Here is a 19,507-nt window from a genome sequence, read left to right as displayed (position 1 = left end):
TAACAGAGGGAGCAGTGTTCTATGGGTTACGCATGCAATCCGTGCTTGCTCAATGCACTGCGGCACCTGGGCTCTGGCTGGCTGGACTGCTGTCCACTGTTCCTTTCCGATAGGTGGACCTCTAGTTTTGGCTACTTTTAATGAGTTAAGACTGGAGGCAATTCAGCCTGTCCTCACACTTCTGCTAACTGGGTCATCTTTTGGCTTCTGCCTGATAGGGAGCTGTGGGTAAGGAAAGTCTTAGCAGTTCTACTGTCTGCGTGCCCAAGCCAGCCTTGGACCCTAAACAATGGGTCCTCATCTCAGTTTTATCCCTTGGGACAGCCAGCAACTCTCTTCCTGCACACGGTATGAGTGCTGACCAACTGGCAAGTTTTCTCCCACCCAGACAAGGAGCCCTAACATCCCTTCGCCGCGTCTTACCCTGCAGTCTTCCTTGGGAGGCTGGTTCTCCAGTTTATCCCTCAGACTGAATAATCTGCATAGTGACTGTGAAACCATTTCCGAACACTACTACATGAACACACCCAACTGCCTTCTCAGTTCTGGGTCATGAGTATGTGGTTCTTACTCACCTGTGTGTACACATACACACTCCTATTTTTTTGAGACAGGGTCTTGCTATAGTTTAGTTTGGTCTTGAACTCAATGATAGCTCAAACTGGTGGCAAACCTGCAAAGATCCTTCTACCTCAGCCTCCTGAGTGGTGGGATTACAGGCATGTGGCCATATGCCCAGTTTACATTTATACTTGCCACGTGAAATCTTATTTTCCCAAGTAAATGTGTTGGTTAATTCTCCAAGTCTTGTGTCATTCGCAAATCTTCATTTTTTCACTAAGTTGTACAGGCTGGGCTTGAACGTGCAATCTTCCTGCCTCAGCCTCCCAGAGTGCTGGAAACACAGGCTTGTGTCACACCTTGCTGCTTTCATTTGACACTGAGAATGTGTAGAATGAATCATGTGAACGCTAGCACTTCCTCCCCAGGTGGTGATTATAACTCAGACTTCTTTGTTGGCTTAATCAGCAACCAATCCATGGAACAAGGATTAGAGGCTGTCAGCCGCTATGATGAAATCAATATGCCCAATTGCATTTTCCTGATACATCAGCCTTATCAAAAGGTGAAATGATGCAGGCACAGCTTGAGCTGACTAAATCTGATAATCAAATTTTTTTTTGAGGGGAAAGCGCTTCAAATTTCATTATTTTAGCCAAATATGACTAAAAATAGTTATCTGACTGTATTAAATCACCAAATCGGGGTTATTATGCTAGACTCAGATCAAATTCATCTTCATGAGAGGACCAGGAATTTTCCGCCACTTCACAACCTAGTGAACACGTAAGAAGAACGACCCAAGGTCCCGACAGGGTGGCTCGGTTCCCCAACGTGGAACTTCTCTGTTCCATGGTGGGGAGGGTGCCCGCGACCGCTGGTCTGCACTTGCAGCAGAACACTTAATACACCAATGCTTCATTAGAAAGAGGCTTTGTGTGAGATGATTCTGCTCAGCTGCAGGCTAATGCAAGGTTCTGAATGCATTTTGGGTAATGGGCTAAGCTATGATGTCTGATGGGTTACTGCAATAAGTGCATTTTTCACTTACAATGGGCTTATTGCAATATAAGCCCAATTCTTTAGACTTGAGGTAGCTGGAGAATTTACCTCGGAGGAACAGAAAGGAAGTGTCAGCTCCAGGCAGAGGTTTGTGTTATTGTAAAAAATGCTATGACAATGCACTGTTATGCCAAAGATACGCACAAATAGAGGGAAGTGCTGTATTAATTCACGCTAGCAGTTCTTGAGGTAAATGAGGCACTACAGGTGAACTATTTTCATGTCTCAGCAATACAATTAATAAACTATCAATGACTTTCCATTTATTAATCTTCCGACTCTACAGACTTAATTCTACTTTCACTTCCATCACACCTGCATATGGTTTCACCAGTGGATAAACTTCCTCTTCCAGGAATCTCTGTACCTGCCAAAGAGGAAAGCAAATGGGAGACAAAGGAAAACGGCAAAGGTGATGGCTTTTCTTTCTTTTTTATTTTTTTGGTCTTTTTTGAGACAGGATCTCACTATGCAGTTCAGGCTGGCCTTGAGCTCATTTTGTAACCCAGGCTGGTCTTGAACTCACAACGATTCTCCTGCCTCAGCCTCCCGAGTGCTGGGATTACAGGCGTGCGCCACCACGCCCGGTGGTGATGGCTTTTCAATGTCACCAAGACCTACTTGACAGTTTTACTCCGCCACTGGCATCTACGCTCTTCAACTGTCAGTCGGAAACCTCTGCCTGGCCCCCCTCACCCCCCAGATGCACAGAGGCCCAGCAGCCCATGCCCTGTGTCGGTTCCTCCATCTCCACCCAGTCACCAAGAAATCATCTTCCCGTCCCCAGCCCACCACCCAGCCACCAAGTGGTCAACGTTCTCTCCCTCTCTCCCCTGGTCTGTGTCTGCAACCACTACCTCAACTCAAGCCCTCTTCACTTACTGCTTGGTGAGTGATACCCCCGCCCCCGGCACTTTGTGAAGGTACTAGGGATTGAATCCAGGGCCTCTGCACTGAGCTACATCCCCAGCCCTTTTTAAAGTTTTGAAACAGGGTCTTGCTAAGCTGCTGTGTTGACCAGGCTGGACTGGAACTTGTGATCCTCCTGTCTCAGCCTCCTAGAACACATACTGAAAACATTATGTACTCAGTTAAAATTTTTTAAATTCTTCCATTTTTTTTCAAAAGGCTAAGAGAAAATACAAGCCTTATGAGCAACTACCATGCAACCCCACTGTGAGATAAAGTTTTGAGAAAGTCAGGGTGGAAATACTTAAGGCAACTCAAAACTGCCAAACCTTTACATTATAGGCCAGCAACCTACCCTGATATCTAACCAGCCCCGTTTCATACCTCCTGTAAGAGACATCAGGGATAGTACCCCAGTTCTGCAACCCAGCAGGACAGAAAAAGGCCCTAGGGAGACTTTTTATTTTTTATTTTTTTGGTTTTTCTCCGGTACCGGGAACCGAACTCACGACCTTGCGCTTGCCAGGCAGGCGCTTTTGCCGCTGAGCTAAATCCCCAGCCCCGGGAGACTTTTTAGAAGCACCCAGGGCTGCTCACCTGCTGGGACGCCCGGCCCGTGAAGGAAGAAGGATCCAGCAAGTGCTCCAGCTGGGAGTGAATGGGACTGAAGTAGGCATCGGCCTGGATCCGCTCTATGAGGTCATTGTCGCCCCCTTCCTGCTTAACCACAGCAGCTGCCTGCTGGGAAAGCACTCTGATTTTCTCATGGCAATCCTGGGAAGGGTGAGGGAGAGTCAGGTCCCGGCCGACAGGATGCCGAACTCTGCTGGAAGTCAGTAGACAGCACGCAGTGAAAAGCCCTCTGGGCGGAGGAGGGCCACTTCAGTCTGACTCCACCAGGATCTCAACTCTCACCTCACCGTGGAGGACCCTGAGGTGGTCACTGCCCTTCTCAAAAGCCTCGTGCACCATTTGCTCTTACTTCCCGCTGGATTTCCAAACTGATCCCTTCACTAAGAGTGGACTTTTTCTAACTGATTATGTGGTTCATTTCTAATGAAGATGGCAGAATACGGTCACTGGCCCATGGCAATATCAGGACTGAGGGTAATGAAAGAAATGCCTCCCCTTTCCAATTCCTCCCAGGGCGGTGGGGTGCACGCGCATGTGTGTGTGTGTGTGTGTGTGTGTGTGTGTGTGTGTGTGTGTGTACTCGTATCAGAAGCTACACACCTGGCGGCTACCCCCAGCTTTGACCATGGCCATGATGATATTCTCTGTGGCCATGAAAGGCAGCTCCTGCCGAATGCGCCGTTCAATGACCTAGAAGAAAAGAAAAAGACGAAGGCCAACAGATGCCTCAAGGTTACGAAGTCACAGACACACAGGATACCAACTATGTCCAGTTCAAGTGCACAGCAGGGACGTGAGGCACCATTATTTATGGAGACAGAGAGGGTACTGAGTTGTTTTATTTTATGCTGTACTTCTGTTTTCTTATAAATCCGGAGATTTACCCTGATTTTAAAAAGAGGAACGCTAGTTTGAGGAAACTTTTGGAAGCTGCTCCTAAAGAACAATTCCTAAACCCTAAACTCCTAAAATGTGTTAAATTTTGGCTCCAAGCCCCAAGACCTGAGTGTGAGATGGAAATGCACCTGCCTGCTGGTCACAGGCTGGCGGACAGGGGAAGGCCATGCGAAGTATTTTCTCTTGTTCTACAGCTGTACCTGTGATTCACACAGAGCCTGTTCCCTAGGATCTAGGTCACGGGGTCCTGGATGAGCCCCAAGGGGGAAGAACTCCCCAGGCCAGAATCCAGACCCGACACCCTCAGTTCAGAACACACCCCTTCCCGTGGCTCAACTCCTCCCAGCACTGTACTTCAGATCCAGCTCTCTTACTTTGGGGTACACCACCAGTCCTTCAGAAATGTTCTGCAGCGTATTCAGTATGGTATCTGCAGTGAGAAATGCCTCGGCCAAGCAGATACGCCTACAAAACAAACAGCCACCTGATTAGCTCTTTAAACAAACCATGACTTCAGAGACCCACAGGGTGCAGCCAGAGAAGCTCCCCTACTGACTTCTGTCATTGAACACTCCTTCGCTTTCACACCGCCTCATCCACTCTGACGTCCTTGTGAGCTTCTGATCTTTAGCGTGGCCAGTCCAGGCCCCCGGCCCACGGCCAGAGCTCGGCTAACCCAGCTGCTGCAGACTCCCACCAACCTCAGCCCCTACTGCTCTCCACTTCCTGCCACAGACCTGCTCTCCCTAACTCTTCTGAGTCCCTAACCTGAGGACGGATTCTCCCAGCTGTTGCCAGGTTGACGTTTTTTTGCTTTTTGCAGTACTGGTGATGGAACCCAGGGCCTGGAGCATGCTAAGCAAGCACTCCACTGCTGAGCAACTCAGCCTTTTTTCACTTATCATTTTGCCCCAGTGGCTTTGCTTTATTTTTTTGAGATAGGGTATTGCTGGGATTATAAGTGTGTGTCACCACCAGCAGTTGCCAGAGCGATTGACCAGGCAAACAGATTAGGCCACACCCTCCTAAGACACAGTTGGCTCAGATCCTGAGGGTTTGGCATCCACAGATTCAACCAAGTGTGGATGTAAAATATTTGAGAAAAAATTTACATCAGTAGTGAACATACATATTATTTTCTTGTCCCCTAAAGATGGTATCACAATTATTTACAATACATAACACTCATTGTATTAGGTATTGCAAACTATATGGGAGGGCCAGTTGTGCTGGCACACACCAGTAATTCCAACACTCAGGAGGCTGAGACAGGAGGATCACTGTGAGTTCGAGGCCATCCTGGGCTACATAGTGAGTGCAAAGCCAGCCTGAACTACATAGTGAGCCTGTCTCAAAAAAGAAAGTATACAGGAGGACCTATGTACATTGTGTGGAAATATTATACCATGTCACATAAAGGGTGAAACACCACAGATTTTGGTTTTTGTGATGGTGGGGGTTTCCCTCAAATACCAAAGGATGACTGAACTCAATGGCTGACTTCTGTTTTTTTTGTTTTTTTTTTTTTTGTTTTTTCTCCGGTACCGGGAATCGAACTCACGACCTTGCGCTTGCCAGGCAGGCGCTGTGCCGCTGAGCTAAATCCCCAGCCCAATGGCTGGCTTCTGAATGAGGATGTTTAACTCCACATCCTTTTCCACTCAGAAAACCCTAGTACAAGGCAAGCAAACTAGAGCAGTATGAACCTGCTCTAGATGAGCAGACATAAAGCAGAAAACCATGCATGTGCTGCGACATATGTGTGTAGTGACAATTTCCTCTGACCCACCTTGTGACTCAGCAGGACAGCACAGCTACTGTCTGGCTGCCTGCGGTGTAGCACCAGGGCCTGTGAGGCCCCCACTAGCTGGCCGCATCGCGATCAAGTCCTGCCTTCCTTCCTGCCACCCTTCGGCTTCATTCCTCCGCACTTCCCAGCTGTCAGTAACTCCCTCAGCCGTTCTTTCTCCTCTGCTGTCCTTAAATGACTGACACGTTCCCCAGTTCCTTTAACACTGTTCTTTGCTCCCAGAGATGCACTGAATACATCATAGCACTACCACCACACTGTTCTTTCTTCTTTGGGATAAGGTCACCTGTTACTCAAGCTGACTTCAAATCCCTAAGCAATTCTCCTGCCTCAGCCTCCTGAATGGCTGGGACAATAGGCACACAGCACCAAGCCCAGCTCACAGTTTCCTCTGTTGTTTTGTATTTCTGCAGTACTGGGGTTTGAACCCCATGCCTTTCTCATGGTAGGCAAGTGCTTTAATCCCTGAGCTACACCCCCAGCTCCTGTTCTTTGTTCTGGCCTCCTTGCTGGACTCGGGAGATACAACACATAGATGCTCGAATGTGTCCTGCCTCCAGCACCTCCTCTGGTCCCAACACTGTATGTAACACCCCCGCGTCCACTCACCGGTTGGCACTGTCATCCAGCGTGCGTTCAAACCACTGCACGGATGCTGTCTGCAGCGGGTCCATGACAAGGCCCATGAGGTGACGGGCGAGGCTGCAGCACCGTTCTGAGCGCATGGGGTTCCGCTTGTACGGCATCGCACTGGAGCCTGCCCACGCGAGGGGACAAGAGCCAAAGGCAGGAAGACCTCAGGGGGCAGCAGGTGCACAAGCAGCGTGTGGCACCAGGCGAGCTCTTAGCACAAGTCCACACACTGCTCCAGCAGCGCCGGGTGCTCCTGGGTCTCCAGCTATACTCACCAATCTGCTGTTTCTCAAAGGGCTCCTCCACCTCCTTGAGGTTTGCCAGCAGGCGGATGTCAGTGCAGATCTGGGGGAAGCAGGGGAATGGGCGTCAGTGGAGAGCTGGGAGCAGGGCCGATGCTGGCAGAGCAGAGGCGATCTCTGCTGTTGTTCAGCTGTCACTGAGCTGAGGATGCATCAGCCTGTCCTGTCCAAAAGCTCCTGGGGTGCATCTTACCCAGGATGCCCCTTGCTCAAGAGCTGGAGGACGAACACTGGAGCACTGACACACTTCTGAGAAGCACTGCTTAGGACCTCAGGGAATGACAATGGCAAGATTAATTTTTTTTTTTTTAATGCAGTTCAGGCTGGCCTTAAGCACACTTTGTAGCCCAGGTTGGTCTCAAACTCACAACAATCCTCCTACCTCAGCTTCCCGAGGGTTAGGAATACAGGTGTGTTCCACGACGCCCGGCTTGGCAAGATTAATTGTACCCATCAGTAAAATTGGCATTTCCTATTCTTACAGTAATTTTTTTGTTTTTTGAGACAGTGTCTCGCTGTGTAGTTCAGGCTAGTCTTGAACTGACTATGTAGCCCAGGCTGGCCTTGGACTTGGGGTGATCCTCTTGCCTCATCTGCGTGCTGGGACTATAGGTGTGCACCATCATGCCAGGCCCTTCAAGTAACTTTAAGGAGAATGCTGCAACAAGTCTTCCCTTTGACAAACCTCAATTTAAGGGCTCCATTTACAGGCCCCAAACTGTTAGAACTGGGGCAGGACTGAGAGACAGGACTGGGACTGTCTGCTCTGGTGACCAAAGCTCCCACGACAGCTGCCCTCACCTTATGCACTGACGCCCCCAAGCTCGCCAGTACAGACAGCACCTCGATGTCCACCTTCCGTGTGTACGTCTGTCCTGTGATGATGAAGGCCCTGGAAATGAACAGAAAAGAGACTTATGTTAAAATGTCAAAATGCAGCCGTCAACGCTCATTCACTCCTGGAACCAACTGTTGTTATGTCCTTTTTTCTACTCCTCAGGAAGCTTTTCTGACCTGAGGAGGGAAGATGGTGGTGTGTGCCCATGTCCTGCCACAGCTCAATGTAAACCGCCTGGTAGAAGCTATGGAAGAGCCTGTAGACCTCAGAGGAAATGGTCAGATTCAGACTAACCCACTGCAGGCCACATGGGTAAACAGCCACACTGGTAAGGCAGTTCTAAAGACAGCAGTAAGTAGCTTCCTTTTTCAATATGTTGTAAGAAAACAGAATCTAGGGCTGATGGCAGCTCAGGGATAAAATAATAATAGAAGAAAATCTAGCTGGGCATGGTGGCGTGTGCCTCAGATCCCCAGGACTTAGAAAGCTGAGGCAGGAGGATTGTGTGTTCAAGGCCATCCTAGACTACATACCAAGATCCAGTCTCACAAAAATGAAACAAACAAAAAAACCCAAACAAACAAAAAACTAGATTCTAGACCTTAAGAAAATAAAAACCAGGCCAGAGATGGAAGGAAATGGATAGAACAAAGGAAAAATTATGGTCAAATCTAGAGGCACACTGAACACAGGCCTGTCATCACCTTAACCAGGAGGCCAACTCTTTCCTCAGGTACCTACCTCTTAAATCCTGCCTTTTCTGTCACCATCCTGTCCAGCTTCTCCACCTGGGGGGGAATAGACACATTCCTACAGAATCCTAGGTCTCTGGCAGGACAGGCTCTCAACCGTCATCCTGCCCAGCCCCCAGCTCTCTGACCTCCTTCCAGCCCCAATACCTGGAGCCTCATTTCTTGGGCAGCCACCACGGAGTCTGCGCTCCTCCCCCCATACCTTATCGTGATCGCCCTCGAACAGCTGCAGGAAGCTGGCCTGAGTGCCTGTGGTGCCCTTCACTCCCCGGAAGCGCAGGTCGTCACGGACGCGTGTCAAGTTTTGGAGATCTATACAAAGATCTTGAATCCAAAGGCAGGAACGTTTCCCAACTGTGGTCAGCTGAGCAGGCCTGAAAACAACCCAAAGGGAAGACACACAGTGTCAAGTCAAGGCCCAGCTTCAGAAAGGCTTCATTCCTTCTTCTAATAGCCAGTATCACCCCTTAAAGGGGACTAATAAAAGAACAAAATCTTAAAAGGCTTGAGCAAATAATAATTAAGGAGGATCAATGTCATTTATAAATATGCCAAGATTATAAAACACAAGGGCTACCACCATAGTTTTTTCTGTCTTTTTAAAAATATTTTCTTGGGTAACAGGAATCGAACTCTGGACCTCACGCTTGCCAGGCAAGCGCTGCACCGCTGAGCTATTTCCCCAGCCCTAGTTGTTTCTTCATAACGAGAAATTTTAATACAAGGGCAGGGGTAATGCCCTCTTGTTCATGCCTATCTTCCTGGACACTGGCAGGAAATACATCAGACACTCACGTAACAGAGGGTGTTCTTGGTTCTGGAAATATAATAGAGAACAGAACAGAAAGGCCCCTGTCCAGTGGAACTTATGCTGTGGTGGAAGTGAGTAAACAAAACAAGGTAACTGCTGACACTTTAGGTGCTAAAAATGAAGGTACTGGACAAGGCTGCTCTAGGGTGGCCATGGAGAAGACCCCAAGAACACATAACCAAAGGATGCTAACAGCTTTGTTTCTGAACTCTATAATCAAATACACTGAGGTCTGTTTCTGGACACAGAACACAGTAATGAATGAGCTATAATGTCCCAGTTCTAATAGCTAGTGCAGGCCACTACAGGCTGAATTTCTTTCCTTTTAGACTCATGATATGGACAGGTGATAACACCAAGACACAATCACATGCTGCAGTATACCCCTAAGTTAGTCTCATGGCAATTCTTCTTAAACCCTGCCAATAGATTACTATTATGAACAAAGAAAGACATTTCATGCATTTTTTCAGAGTAGCATTATTCATAATAGCCACAAGCTGGAAACACAAATGTCCACAACTGATGAATAAGTAAGCAAAATACTGTACGGTATATCCACACGGTGGAATATTATTCAGCCATGAAAAGAGGTGAAGTTCTGGCACACGCTTTGTGGGTGAATAATGAAAGTACTGAGCTAAGTGAAAGCCAGGCACAAAAGGTTACACACTACATTTCCTTTATATAAATCCATAGAGACACAAACAGGTCAGTGGTTGCCAGGAACTAGGCCATAAAGTTGTAGGAGTGATGTGAACAAGTACAGTGTTTCCTCTGAGGGTGATGGAAATATTCTGAAATTAGTGGTAATAACTGCAACACCCTGTGAATACACTGAATATACTACAAGCTAAGGAACTGTAAACTTTAAAAGGGCCAATTTCATGGTCCATGAATTATATCCTTTTTATAAATATTTATCTATAGTATATATTTATTTATATTATATATATATATATATTTTTGACAGGGTCTCATTAGGTAGCTCAGGCTGGGCTTGAAATCACTATAGAACCCTGGCTGGGCCTGAATTTGCAGTGATCCTCCTGTCTCAGCCTCTTCCATGTCACCACTCCTGTTTTGTGTTTTAAATGCATGGGCTGACACACTGAGGTGATACTCAAACACCAGCGCCCAGGAACACTGGAAAGCCTCTGGATCCCCTGAGCACCCCTCTCCCTCAGGAGGGGCAAGGACGATGGTGCGCAGTGTGTGTGGGGTCAGCAGGGAAAGCAAAAGCTATCACGAGTCAAGCCACACATCACGCACCAACTCCTTCACACAACTTCTTCACAAGTTACCCATAAATATCAGGCCTCATTTGGGGTGTAGTTAAGTGGTACAGTGCGCGTCTAAGTTCTATCTCCAGCACTGGAAAAAAAAGCCAGTCCTAACTTCAAGGAAGATTAAGTGCAATAGGCTTTCATCAATGATGAGATGATGACATCTCATCAAAACACAAGGCAGGGCAGGAGGGAGCCCCGGGCCACAGTGCATGCCTGGCATGCTCACGGCCCTGGGTGTGATGCCCAGCACTGAAAAGTAAACAAGAAGTAGATGCTAGGACACCACTATTCAACATCAGTACCTGTCACTGGCATTCCAAAGATGACATTTTTAGTTTTTAAAAGGGCTTTATTCAGTAACTATGAAAACATGTATATACTTTAAAAAACAAAAATTAGAAAAAAACTTCTCTATGATATCATAAATCAGAATAATCAGTATTTATTGTCAGCTGGCCATGGTGATGCACGTCTGTAATACTGGCACTTGGGAGGCTGAGGCCGGAGCATTACTAGGAGCTGGAGGACAGCCTGGGTTACATGGTTAAGTTCAAAGCCAGCATGAGCTATATAATGAGACCCTGTCTCCAAAAAAACACAAAAAACAAAACAAATAGTTTTATAAGCATCTTTGTAATGGTTCCATATTATTCCAGCCTGTTGTTGTACTATACCTTATTTAGTTTTTTAGTCTGTCATTTGGATTCCAATGCTTATAATAAAAAAGTATTATAATAAAGATCTTTTGCATGAGGCTTTTCCCATAATTTTGAGTCCAGATTCTTAAGAAGAGAATTACTAAGTTAAGGAGTATGAAAATGCTAAGGCTTTTGATAAATTTTTTCCAAATGAGCTGGGCATGGTAGCACATGCCTATAATCCCAGCATTTGGGCGGCTGAGGCAGATCATTCTGAGTTTGAGACCAGGTTAAGTTCAAGGCCACCCTGGACTGCACAGTGAAACTATGTCTCAAAGATAAAAAAGAAAAAACAAATGAACTGTTAGATTTACTTTCTCTTTTTTTTCTTTTTCTTTTTTTTTTTGGTCTTTTTTTGAGACAGGGTCTTGCTATGCAGTTCAGGCTGGCCTGGAGCTCACTTTGTAGCCCAGGCTGGCCTTGAACTCGCAGTGATCTTCCTCAGGCCTCAGTCTCCTGTGTGCTGGGATTACAGGTGTACAACACCATGCCTGGCTTCTAAGCTTACTGCTCACCAGCCTCTCACATTATCTACGTGAGTTATGCTTTGAGATTCACTCTTTTAATTGAAAGCCTTAAGCATGTACGTTGGTCTACTTCCCAAGACATAATCTTGTTACTTACTGGAAATGTGTGAAACCTAAGGTAGGCAGGTTGGCGTGTTCCTTAGCAAAGTCAGCAAGCCGAGAGATCACTCTAGCAAGCTACAAGAAAGACCGTGGGGTGGAGAGAGAGTGAATTCACGGTGAGTTCATTCTGTAACCAGGAACTAAACCTCGAGACAGACTTACATATGGCAGACCTCCAGCTCCTGGGGGTGCGTGCCCCCATCTTCTCATCTTTGTAGCCTGCTCTGCTCTCATCAGGTTTTACAACAACTTGCATTTGAAAGCTGAACTGACTACCTCAAAAGCCACAAACTATTGTAAGACTACTGCAGAAAAACAGAACAAAATCGTAATTCATTTTTTAAAAATTTATTTTTTTATTGGTACACGTTTGCAGTACACATATTTATGGTGGGCAATTGGTGCCTGTATATAACACATCTTGATTCTTTTTTTACCCCCCATCCTTCCCCGCCCTCTCTGCTCCCTCCAACTTTCAGTCCCCTTGCCATTTGCAAACGCTCTGTTTCCATTTTTCCCTTCAGTTCCCTCACCGCCAAATCAATCCTAAGCCACATACCTAGCAATAAGCTTCTGGCTTCACTTTGTTCATTTAAAAGCCTGGATTTAAAAAATACTCACTTACACTGGTTTAACCTAAGAAGGGACAATTAGCTCTAAGGATCAGAGGGTCACCTGAGAAAATGATAATCTACAGAGACACTGTGTTGATTGCTTGTAATTGAAGCCCATCTCCTATCACAGGGAATCTAGAGCTGCAAAGAAACTTCTGCCAATTTCTTACCTTTGGCAAAAGCAGGTCAAATGCGTTTCTAAGAATAATCAAGTCCTGCAAAGAAAAATGCAATGGTCTCACATTATTAGACAGCTTTGTCTAACACTTTATGTACTGCTCTTTAGGCATCTCGGCTGGGTTTTTCAGCTCGTAGCCTACCTCACCTTTACCAACCCGCTGTGTACGCCAGAAGGTGCTAACATAGGCTGTTCTGATTACTGTGTCAAAAGCAGCGTCGTACTCATGGAATCCATAAGAAACAACATTCACTCACTCATTTTTGTAGTATGGGGATCAAATCTAGGACCTCTGCACTGAGCTACAGCCCCAGCTTTTATTTTTGAACTTTTTTTGGTACCGGGAATGGAACTCAGGACCTTATGCTTGCCATGCAGGCACTTGTGCCACGAGCTACATCCCCGGCCCCTTTTAAAAGGGGATCTGACACGAAAGCTATTCAGCAGAAGGAGGGACTGAATGCAGTTATAAGAATTTCTTGGGAGGATGTAGTCTAAAACTAGAGTATGGTAAAGGTCAAACAACTGGCTTCATCTACCAAATTCAGTACCGCCTATCTGAAATGGGTAAGCTTTCTGCAATTTAAAAATTAATTGTTGAACAATGGAAATAACACCATCTTTTTTTTTGTTTTTTTGGTACTCGGGATCAAACTCAGGACCTTGCGCTTGGCAGGCAGGCGCTTGTGCCACTGAGCTATTTCCCTGGCCCTACTATCTATCTCTTATGGCAGTTGTTTTTTTTTGGTACCAGCAATCGAACTCATGACCTCGTGCTTACCAGACAAGTGCTTGTGCCACTGAGCTATATCCCTGGCCCAGCAGTTGTGAAGAATATATAAAATAGTATGTGTAAAGTACCCAGCACCTAGTAAACTCTTATGGAAATGCTTGCTACTTTTGAAGTGCTTATAAGACAATTTTGCTAGGCAAAGGTTTTGTCTGACAATTTTAATGCAATCCTTCTTTTCAGAAGCCATAGCAAAGTTTTAATGGCCTTTGGAAAGAAAACTTTGGGTTTTTTTTTTCTCTCCTTTACAGCAGTGGGGATTGAACCCAGGGCTTCACATGAGCTACATCCTCAGACCTTTCCTATTTTTTATTTTGAGACAGGGTCTCGCTAAGTTACCCAGGGTGGGTTTCAACCAGCAATCCTTCTGATTCAGCCTCCCAGGGTGCTGGGATTATGCATGTGTACCAACATGCCTGGCTAAATAAAAATAAAACGTATAAATGTATTATAAAGACTGAGCCCTCAATATGAGCACCAGAGGGTCCTACTGTATTGTCTCCAACATAGCAGGAGGTGGCACCCAGGTGGATGATGCCTGCAGCCTTTGGACAGCAGTGGCCAAACGTGTGCACGTGAGCCATCACGTCATGCCGTAATTTCTTCTCTTCTTCTGCGGCCATCTTGAAGTCGATGTTGTCCAGGTTGGATTTCATCTCTTGGATTTGTTCGTCTGTGATAGGCAAACCCAATGTCTGAAGAATAGGAAAAAATAAAACCAAACAACCTTGGTGTCACAATTATTTGATTTAAAGGGACATTGAGAAAAATATTAGCATTTATGCCCTACTGCCCAGTTCTTAAAATCTGCAGCAACCAAAATAAAAGTGTGTAAGGGGTGCTGTGGAAAAGAACTTTCTCAATGAATTATGATAAATTATATTCTATATAAACTCAAATACAGCAAAGCAATCCTGCCATCAACTATTCCTCCTGTCTCTGTACCCTTCCTTAGTTCACTCCTCTCATGTTCTAGTCCGTGGGCTCAGGTGTTGTTCACTCAGAAAGGCCTTCTGCGACATCCCTGTCAAATACTTTGTGTCACTATGTCCTTCAGCCTGGCTTTATAGAGTACATTTATCACCAAGTAACATTTTAACATAGTTTTTAGCCTATCCTTCCCCTCTGGAATGTATACTGCACCAGAGGAGAGCTTTGCTTGTTTTAAGACCAGTTCTCTTTCTGTTGCCTAGGCTGTTCCTGAACTCCAGGGCTCAAGGGATCTTCCTGCCTCAGCCTCTGGTGCGCTGGGAATACATGTGTGCACCACCACCACCACCTTGAGAATTGTTATTAGTAACTGCTTAATCCTTACAGATTGCCATGTAAGCATACAAAGTATAGCACTTTTATATTTGACCTACGTGGACTAATTTACTCAGAGAAGCCAAAATTCAGAATTTTGGCCTTGTGCAGCCATGCATGTCTGTAATCCCACCATTAGGAGGCAGATGCAAGAGGACAGAGAGCTCCAGGCCAGCCTGGGTTACATAGTGAGACTCTGTCTAAAGGGAAAAAAAAATTCTGTAAGGAGTTTTGCCAACAACAAATGTGTTGTAGCTGAAAGCAGTTATGGGAGATAGCCATGAGAAAAAAATTGTATCAACATCTTTTTGTTGTCTTTTTGAGACAGGGTCTTGCTATGCAGTTTAGGCTGGCCTTGAACTCACTTTGCAACCTAGGCTGGTCTCAAACTTGCAACGATCCTCCTCCTCAGCCCCCCAAGTGCTGGGATTACAGGAGTGTACCACCATGCCCAGCTATCAACATCTTAAAGACATCTATTACTAAAAAATTTAGGCTTTTTATTTGCTTTTTGAGACAGGGTCTTGCTATGTAGTTCAGGCTGGCCTTAAATTCTCAGCAATCCTCCTCCTTCAGCCTCCAAAGTGCTGGGGTTACAGGCATGTTCTACTGTGCCTGGCTCCAAAAAATTAGGTTTTCAAAAAGCAAACCAGACATGACAGTGTGTCCCTATAATCCCAGCTACTTGGGAGGTTGAGGAGAAGGATTATAAATTCAAACCTAGCCTGGGCAACCAGATGACTCAGTGAGGCCCTATTTCAAAATAATAAACAAAAAAAGGTTTGGAGATGTAGCTCAGTGGTTTCAGGACTCACGTAATAAAAGCAGCTGGCAGCCCACAACATCTACCTGGATTTCAAGGGCCAAACACATACAGTGGTGAAATGACTCAAGCCGTATTAGTTATATCTGTACTATCCAAGATGGTAGTAGCTACTAGCCAGATGTGGTACATGCCTGTAATACCAGTTACTTGGGAGACTGAGACAAGAGGATCACACGTTTGAAGCAAGCCTGGGTGACTTAGTGAGATCCTGTTGCAAAATAAGAAAAAAAAATTTCCTAGTCATGTTAGTACTCACATATGGCAGAAGCACCAGATGCTTCAGTTAGTAGATACGACACCTCAGGGCTTCTCCCAAAGCAGTCTGTGTATGTGGTTAGACTACCCTGTAACCAACCACACTGCTCCTTTCTCCAAAGTAGTCTATCTTCTTGAAATCCATACTTTGTCTACTTCTAACTTTATGCATTTCTCCTGCTTTCTTATTCTCAGCTTTTTCCCTCTCTCAATCAGTAAGTCATTATATAATTTACCTTGCTAAATTTGACCTAACAGATAATCAACAGGTAATCTAAATCCAAAACAGTCTGCATTTCAGGCAATGTCTAGGCCAGATGGACAACCCTACATTCAATTTCAGGTTGAAGCCATTCAGTGAGCCTGGTCAAGTGTTCCTGAGTGCTACTATCCTTATCTCTAGAATGGAGCATCGAAGAAACACAGTAGTACAATGCATAACTAAAGTCCTACTATCTACCACTAATAGCTGAGTCAATTTAATAAATCTCCCTATGCCTCCATTCTCTCATTTGTGAAATAGGTCCAGTAACAGTTTTACCCTATTGAGCTGTTTTAAAGATTAATGAGCTATTAGATGTAAAGTCTTTTAAAAACATTTTTACAGGGGAAAAAAAACACTCAAAAGTTTATTCATGCTCTAAGGTATGGGAATACTGACTCCTATGTAAATTATTTAAAAAGTGCCTGACCCCAATGACATCATAGATGACATCAACAACAGTGCAGTGGCATGCCCACCTAGACTATAACTTCAGCACCCTGGCAGGCTGAGGCAGGATGGATATTTCCAACCCAGCCTAGGCAACTTAGTGAGATCCTGTCTCAAAATAAAAAAGGGCTGGGGATGTAGCTCAGTGTGAAGGCCCTGGGTTCAACACCCCCCCACACACACACAATAAAACAGGGCCTGGGTCACAGAAGGTGCTATATAAATATCTGGAATTATCCTATCACTGGACGCTTGGAGCACAGTGACATGGGCTGGGCAGGGCATCTGGGATAAAAGTTCCATGTTATCAGGGTCCTAGGCACTACTCAGATCGTTTCCAGTTTTACTTTGCCATTTGCCAGCATGCTGCCACCTTGCTGGAGGTGGCACTTTCCCTCTGAAACGTGAGAAGAAATATCAGTGTTCTTTGGATCACCTTCAGTTTCCTTCCACTCTGGGAAGGCTCCTCTAGAGCTATTTCTAACACTGCTGGGCTGAGCAGTTGAATTTGTGGCCTTTGTAAGACAGAGTATAAACCCACCTAATAAATTGCCACCGGGACCCTTCCATCTCTGAGGCAAAATGCAGCTCTGTGAAGCTGAGAAAACACAAGATTCCAGTGATGATATAACTGCACTGCAAATGGAACTTTAAAAGCTAAGAGTTTTTTTTGTTTTGTTTTGTTTTAGAGATAAGCAACTTCTCCAAACTTTCTCCTGCTGAACACATAGCAACATCCCCTTCTCCCTTTAGCCCAAAAGAAGAGATAGGATATGCAGATGCCAGCCCCAGGAGGCTAGGAGTCTGCTGTGCTTTCCACAAGAGGATACGCTGAAGATGGCTGAAAACGACAAAGCCAGCATGGAGATTTGCATTATCTCTGTCTCTCCCACCCCACCACCAGAAAGACCCTTGTCCACCTGTAAAGGAGATGGTGATCTGAGGCAAAAGGACCCTTCATCTCCTTGGAGCTAGGTTTGAATACAGTAGATCCTCTTCTCATAAAATCAGAGTGTGCTTTCAATTACACAGGCCATGTTCTATCACAATAAAATTACTTTTTCCTAAGCCACAGGTAACTAAACCTTTTCTAGGGTTCCACAAAGTAGCACAAGCACTTTTATTTTTGAGGAGTTTATAACACACCATCAGTGTCTCTATCCTCTTTATTAATTTTTTTTTTTTTGAGACAGGGTCTTGCTATTTAGTTCGGGATGGCCTTGAGCTCACTTTGTAGCCCGGGCTGGCCTCGAACTCTCAATGATCCTTCTGCCTCAGCCTCCCGAGTGCTGGGATTACAGGCGTGTGCCACTACGCCCGGCTCTTTTTTTAATTTTTATTTTTCTATCCTCTTAAAAATCTCTTAATCTAAAATTTTTCTATTGATAAATGGTTCAAAAACTTTGAATTCTGCCGGGGCTGGTGCCGCATGCCTGTAATCCCAGCGCTTGGGAGACAGAGGCAGGAGGACGGCAGCGAGTTCATGGGCAGGCTGGACTACACAGTGAGCTCGCTAGCCTTAACTACGTAGCGAGACTGTGTCTCACAAATAAAAAACAATTACTCTGAACTCTATCCCAGCACACGAAGAATGACTTTAAACCCCAAACGCCTTCCATAATTCCAGATGGTACAGAAACCCTGCTGCCCATCCTACTATAAAAGTGGTTATAAGAAAAAGATTAAAGAAACAAAAGGAAGCGAAAGAAAACAACCTAACTTTTACAGTTCTATTTTGCAGTGCGGTTTCATTGTCGCTAACTTCACAGGCGCCGCAGAACTGGCTAAGCGCCGAGCTCAAGCGTGGGCGGAAGCCAGGTTCAAAGCCCAGCCCCGTCACAGCCTCGTTATCTGCGTGGGGCAAACCACGCGCGCGCTCTTCTGGCTGTTTTCCTCCCTGCAATGTGTGCGGACAGCACCGAGCCTGCAAAATCTGTACGGCACATAACGTGAGCTCAGCATTAGGGTCTGCAGTGCACTTTTGCAGCCATGGCCAACCTGAGTTGCCTGAAGCGACACACTGCATCTTGCCTCGCCTCGGGCCCTCTAGGACTAAAAAAAACGTGAGTGACAGGTGTGGGTCCTGGGCCACCTGCCCCGGCCTTGCCGTGGCCACAGCTCCTCAGGACACAGAACAACCGCCGAAAATAGCCTGGCCGCTGTGCCGTGGCCGCAAGCCCGGGCTCGGGGCCCCGCCTGGCACGTGCCGGGGCGCGCTCCCCTGGCCCGGCTCGACCCTCCGCCTGTGGGCTTGTTACCTGCTCAGCCTCCGCCAGCCACAGCCAGAGCTGCCGCCACGTCCGGAACTTGTTCCTGTCGCTAAACAGGAAGCACATTTCCGGGCTAGCATAGCGGGAGGCAAGGGGAGAACGGTAAGTGTCCAACAAGTAACGACTGTCTCCGCCAGCCATCCCTAACATGCGACCGCTACACAGCGGACAGGACAAACGAGAGCGGAAGCGGAAGCCTAGGTGCCTGGGGCGGGACTTCCTCCACTGGGGCGGGACTTCCCCGCTTGGTCCCGCCTCCAGGGAGTCCCCGCCAGAGCGCGGGAGGTTGCCGAGGGCTCGGTGGTGTGGGTTACCGTGTTCACTTCCTTTACCAGAAATGTGATTAGCAGTAAACAAAGGATGGGATGGGGTAGGGTAGGAGATAGGAGAGTGGGTTAGATAGAGATATGAGATAGGGAAGATAGAGGTAGATAAAGCGCCTTAGAAGCTACCAAAATCCCTCTGCTCCTGTTTTTCCATCTGTAACAGGCATATTAAGACCCGCCTTTTAAAATGGTTGGATAGATGCAATATTAGAGCGATTTCTGGTACACTTAAAAGGCCCAGTGTGTTGGCTGTTATTATTCAATTATATTGTCGTCTTCCCTCACCCCACTCCTACTGCCTGCCTGGTACCAGGCGCAATTCTGAGGAGAAATGAAGATGCCCAAAGGAATTTGGTATTTATTGCGTACCAAGTGAGTCCCTTAACGCCAAGCTGCACAGGAATGGA

General features: G+C 46.2%; 1 protein-coding gene across 3 annotated transcripts; it reads right to left on the bottom strand.

The window, feature by feature from the left end:
- Positions 1 to 1,770: 1,770 nt before the first annotated feature.
- Positions 1,771 to 18,977, bottom strand: Adsl (adenylosuccinate lyase). 3 transcript variants are annotated; one of them, XM_005379312.2, is made up of 14 exons: positions 18,225 to 18,336; positions 17,046 to 17,102; positions 13,898 to 14,101; positions 12,609 to 12,653; positions 11,820 to 11,899; positions 8,600 to 8,771; positions 8,387 to 8,433; positions 7,609 to 7,699; positions 6,781 to 6,850; positions 6,482 to 6,629; positions 4,437 to 4,527; positions 3,766 to 3,855; positions 3,130 to 3,306; positions 1,771 to 1,990 (listed from the first exon to the last, which is right to left on the bottom strand). In XM_005379312.2, the coding sequence occupies exons 3-14, from the start codon at positions 14,060 to 14,062 to the stop codon at positions 1,904 to 1,906; spliced, it is 1,263 nt and encodes a 420-aa protein (XP_005379369.1). In that variant the 5' UTR covers positions 14,063 to 14,101; positions 17,046 to 17,102; positions 18,225 to 18,336; the 3' UTR covers positions 1,771 to 1,903. The 3 variants fall into 3 exon arrangements, with proteins under 3 accessions (XP_005379369.1, XP_005379367.1, XP_013366875.1); XM_005379310.2 differs by lacking the exons at positions 17,046 to 17,102; positions 18,225 to 18,336 and adding an exon at positions 18,763 to 18,976; XM_013511421.1 differs by lacking the exons at positions 1,771 to 1,990; positions 17,046 to 17,102; positions 18,225 to 18,336 and adding exons at positions 2,156 to 2,989; positions 18,763 to 18,977 and having other exon boundaries at positions 3,103 to 3,306.
- Positions 18,978 to 19,507: the final 530 nt, after the last annotated feature.

Source organism: Chinchilla lanigera, unplaced genomic scaffold (genome assembly GCF_000276665.1).
Source record: "Chinchilla lanigera isolate Chin_1 unplaced genomic scaffold, ChiLan1.0 scaffold00012, whole genome shotgun sequence".
Classification (NCBI taxonomy): Eukaryota; Metazoa; Chordata; class Mammalia; order Rodentia; family Chinchillidae; genus Chinchilla; species Chinchilla lanigera.
The sequence above is the reverse complement of the archived record's forward strand: the minus strand, read 5'-3'. Positions and strand labels throughout refer to the sequence as shown.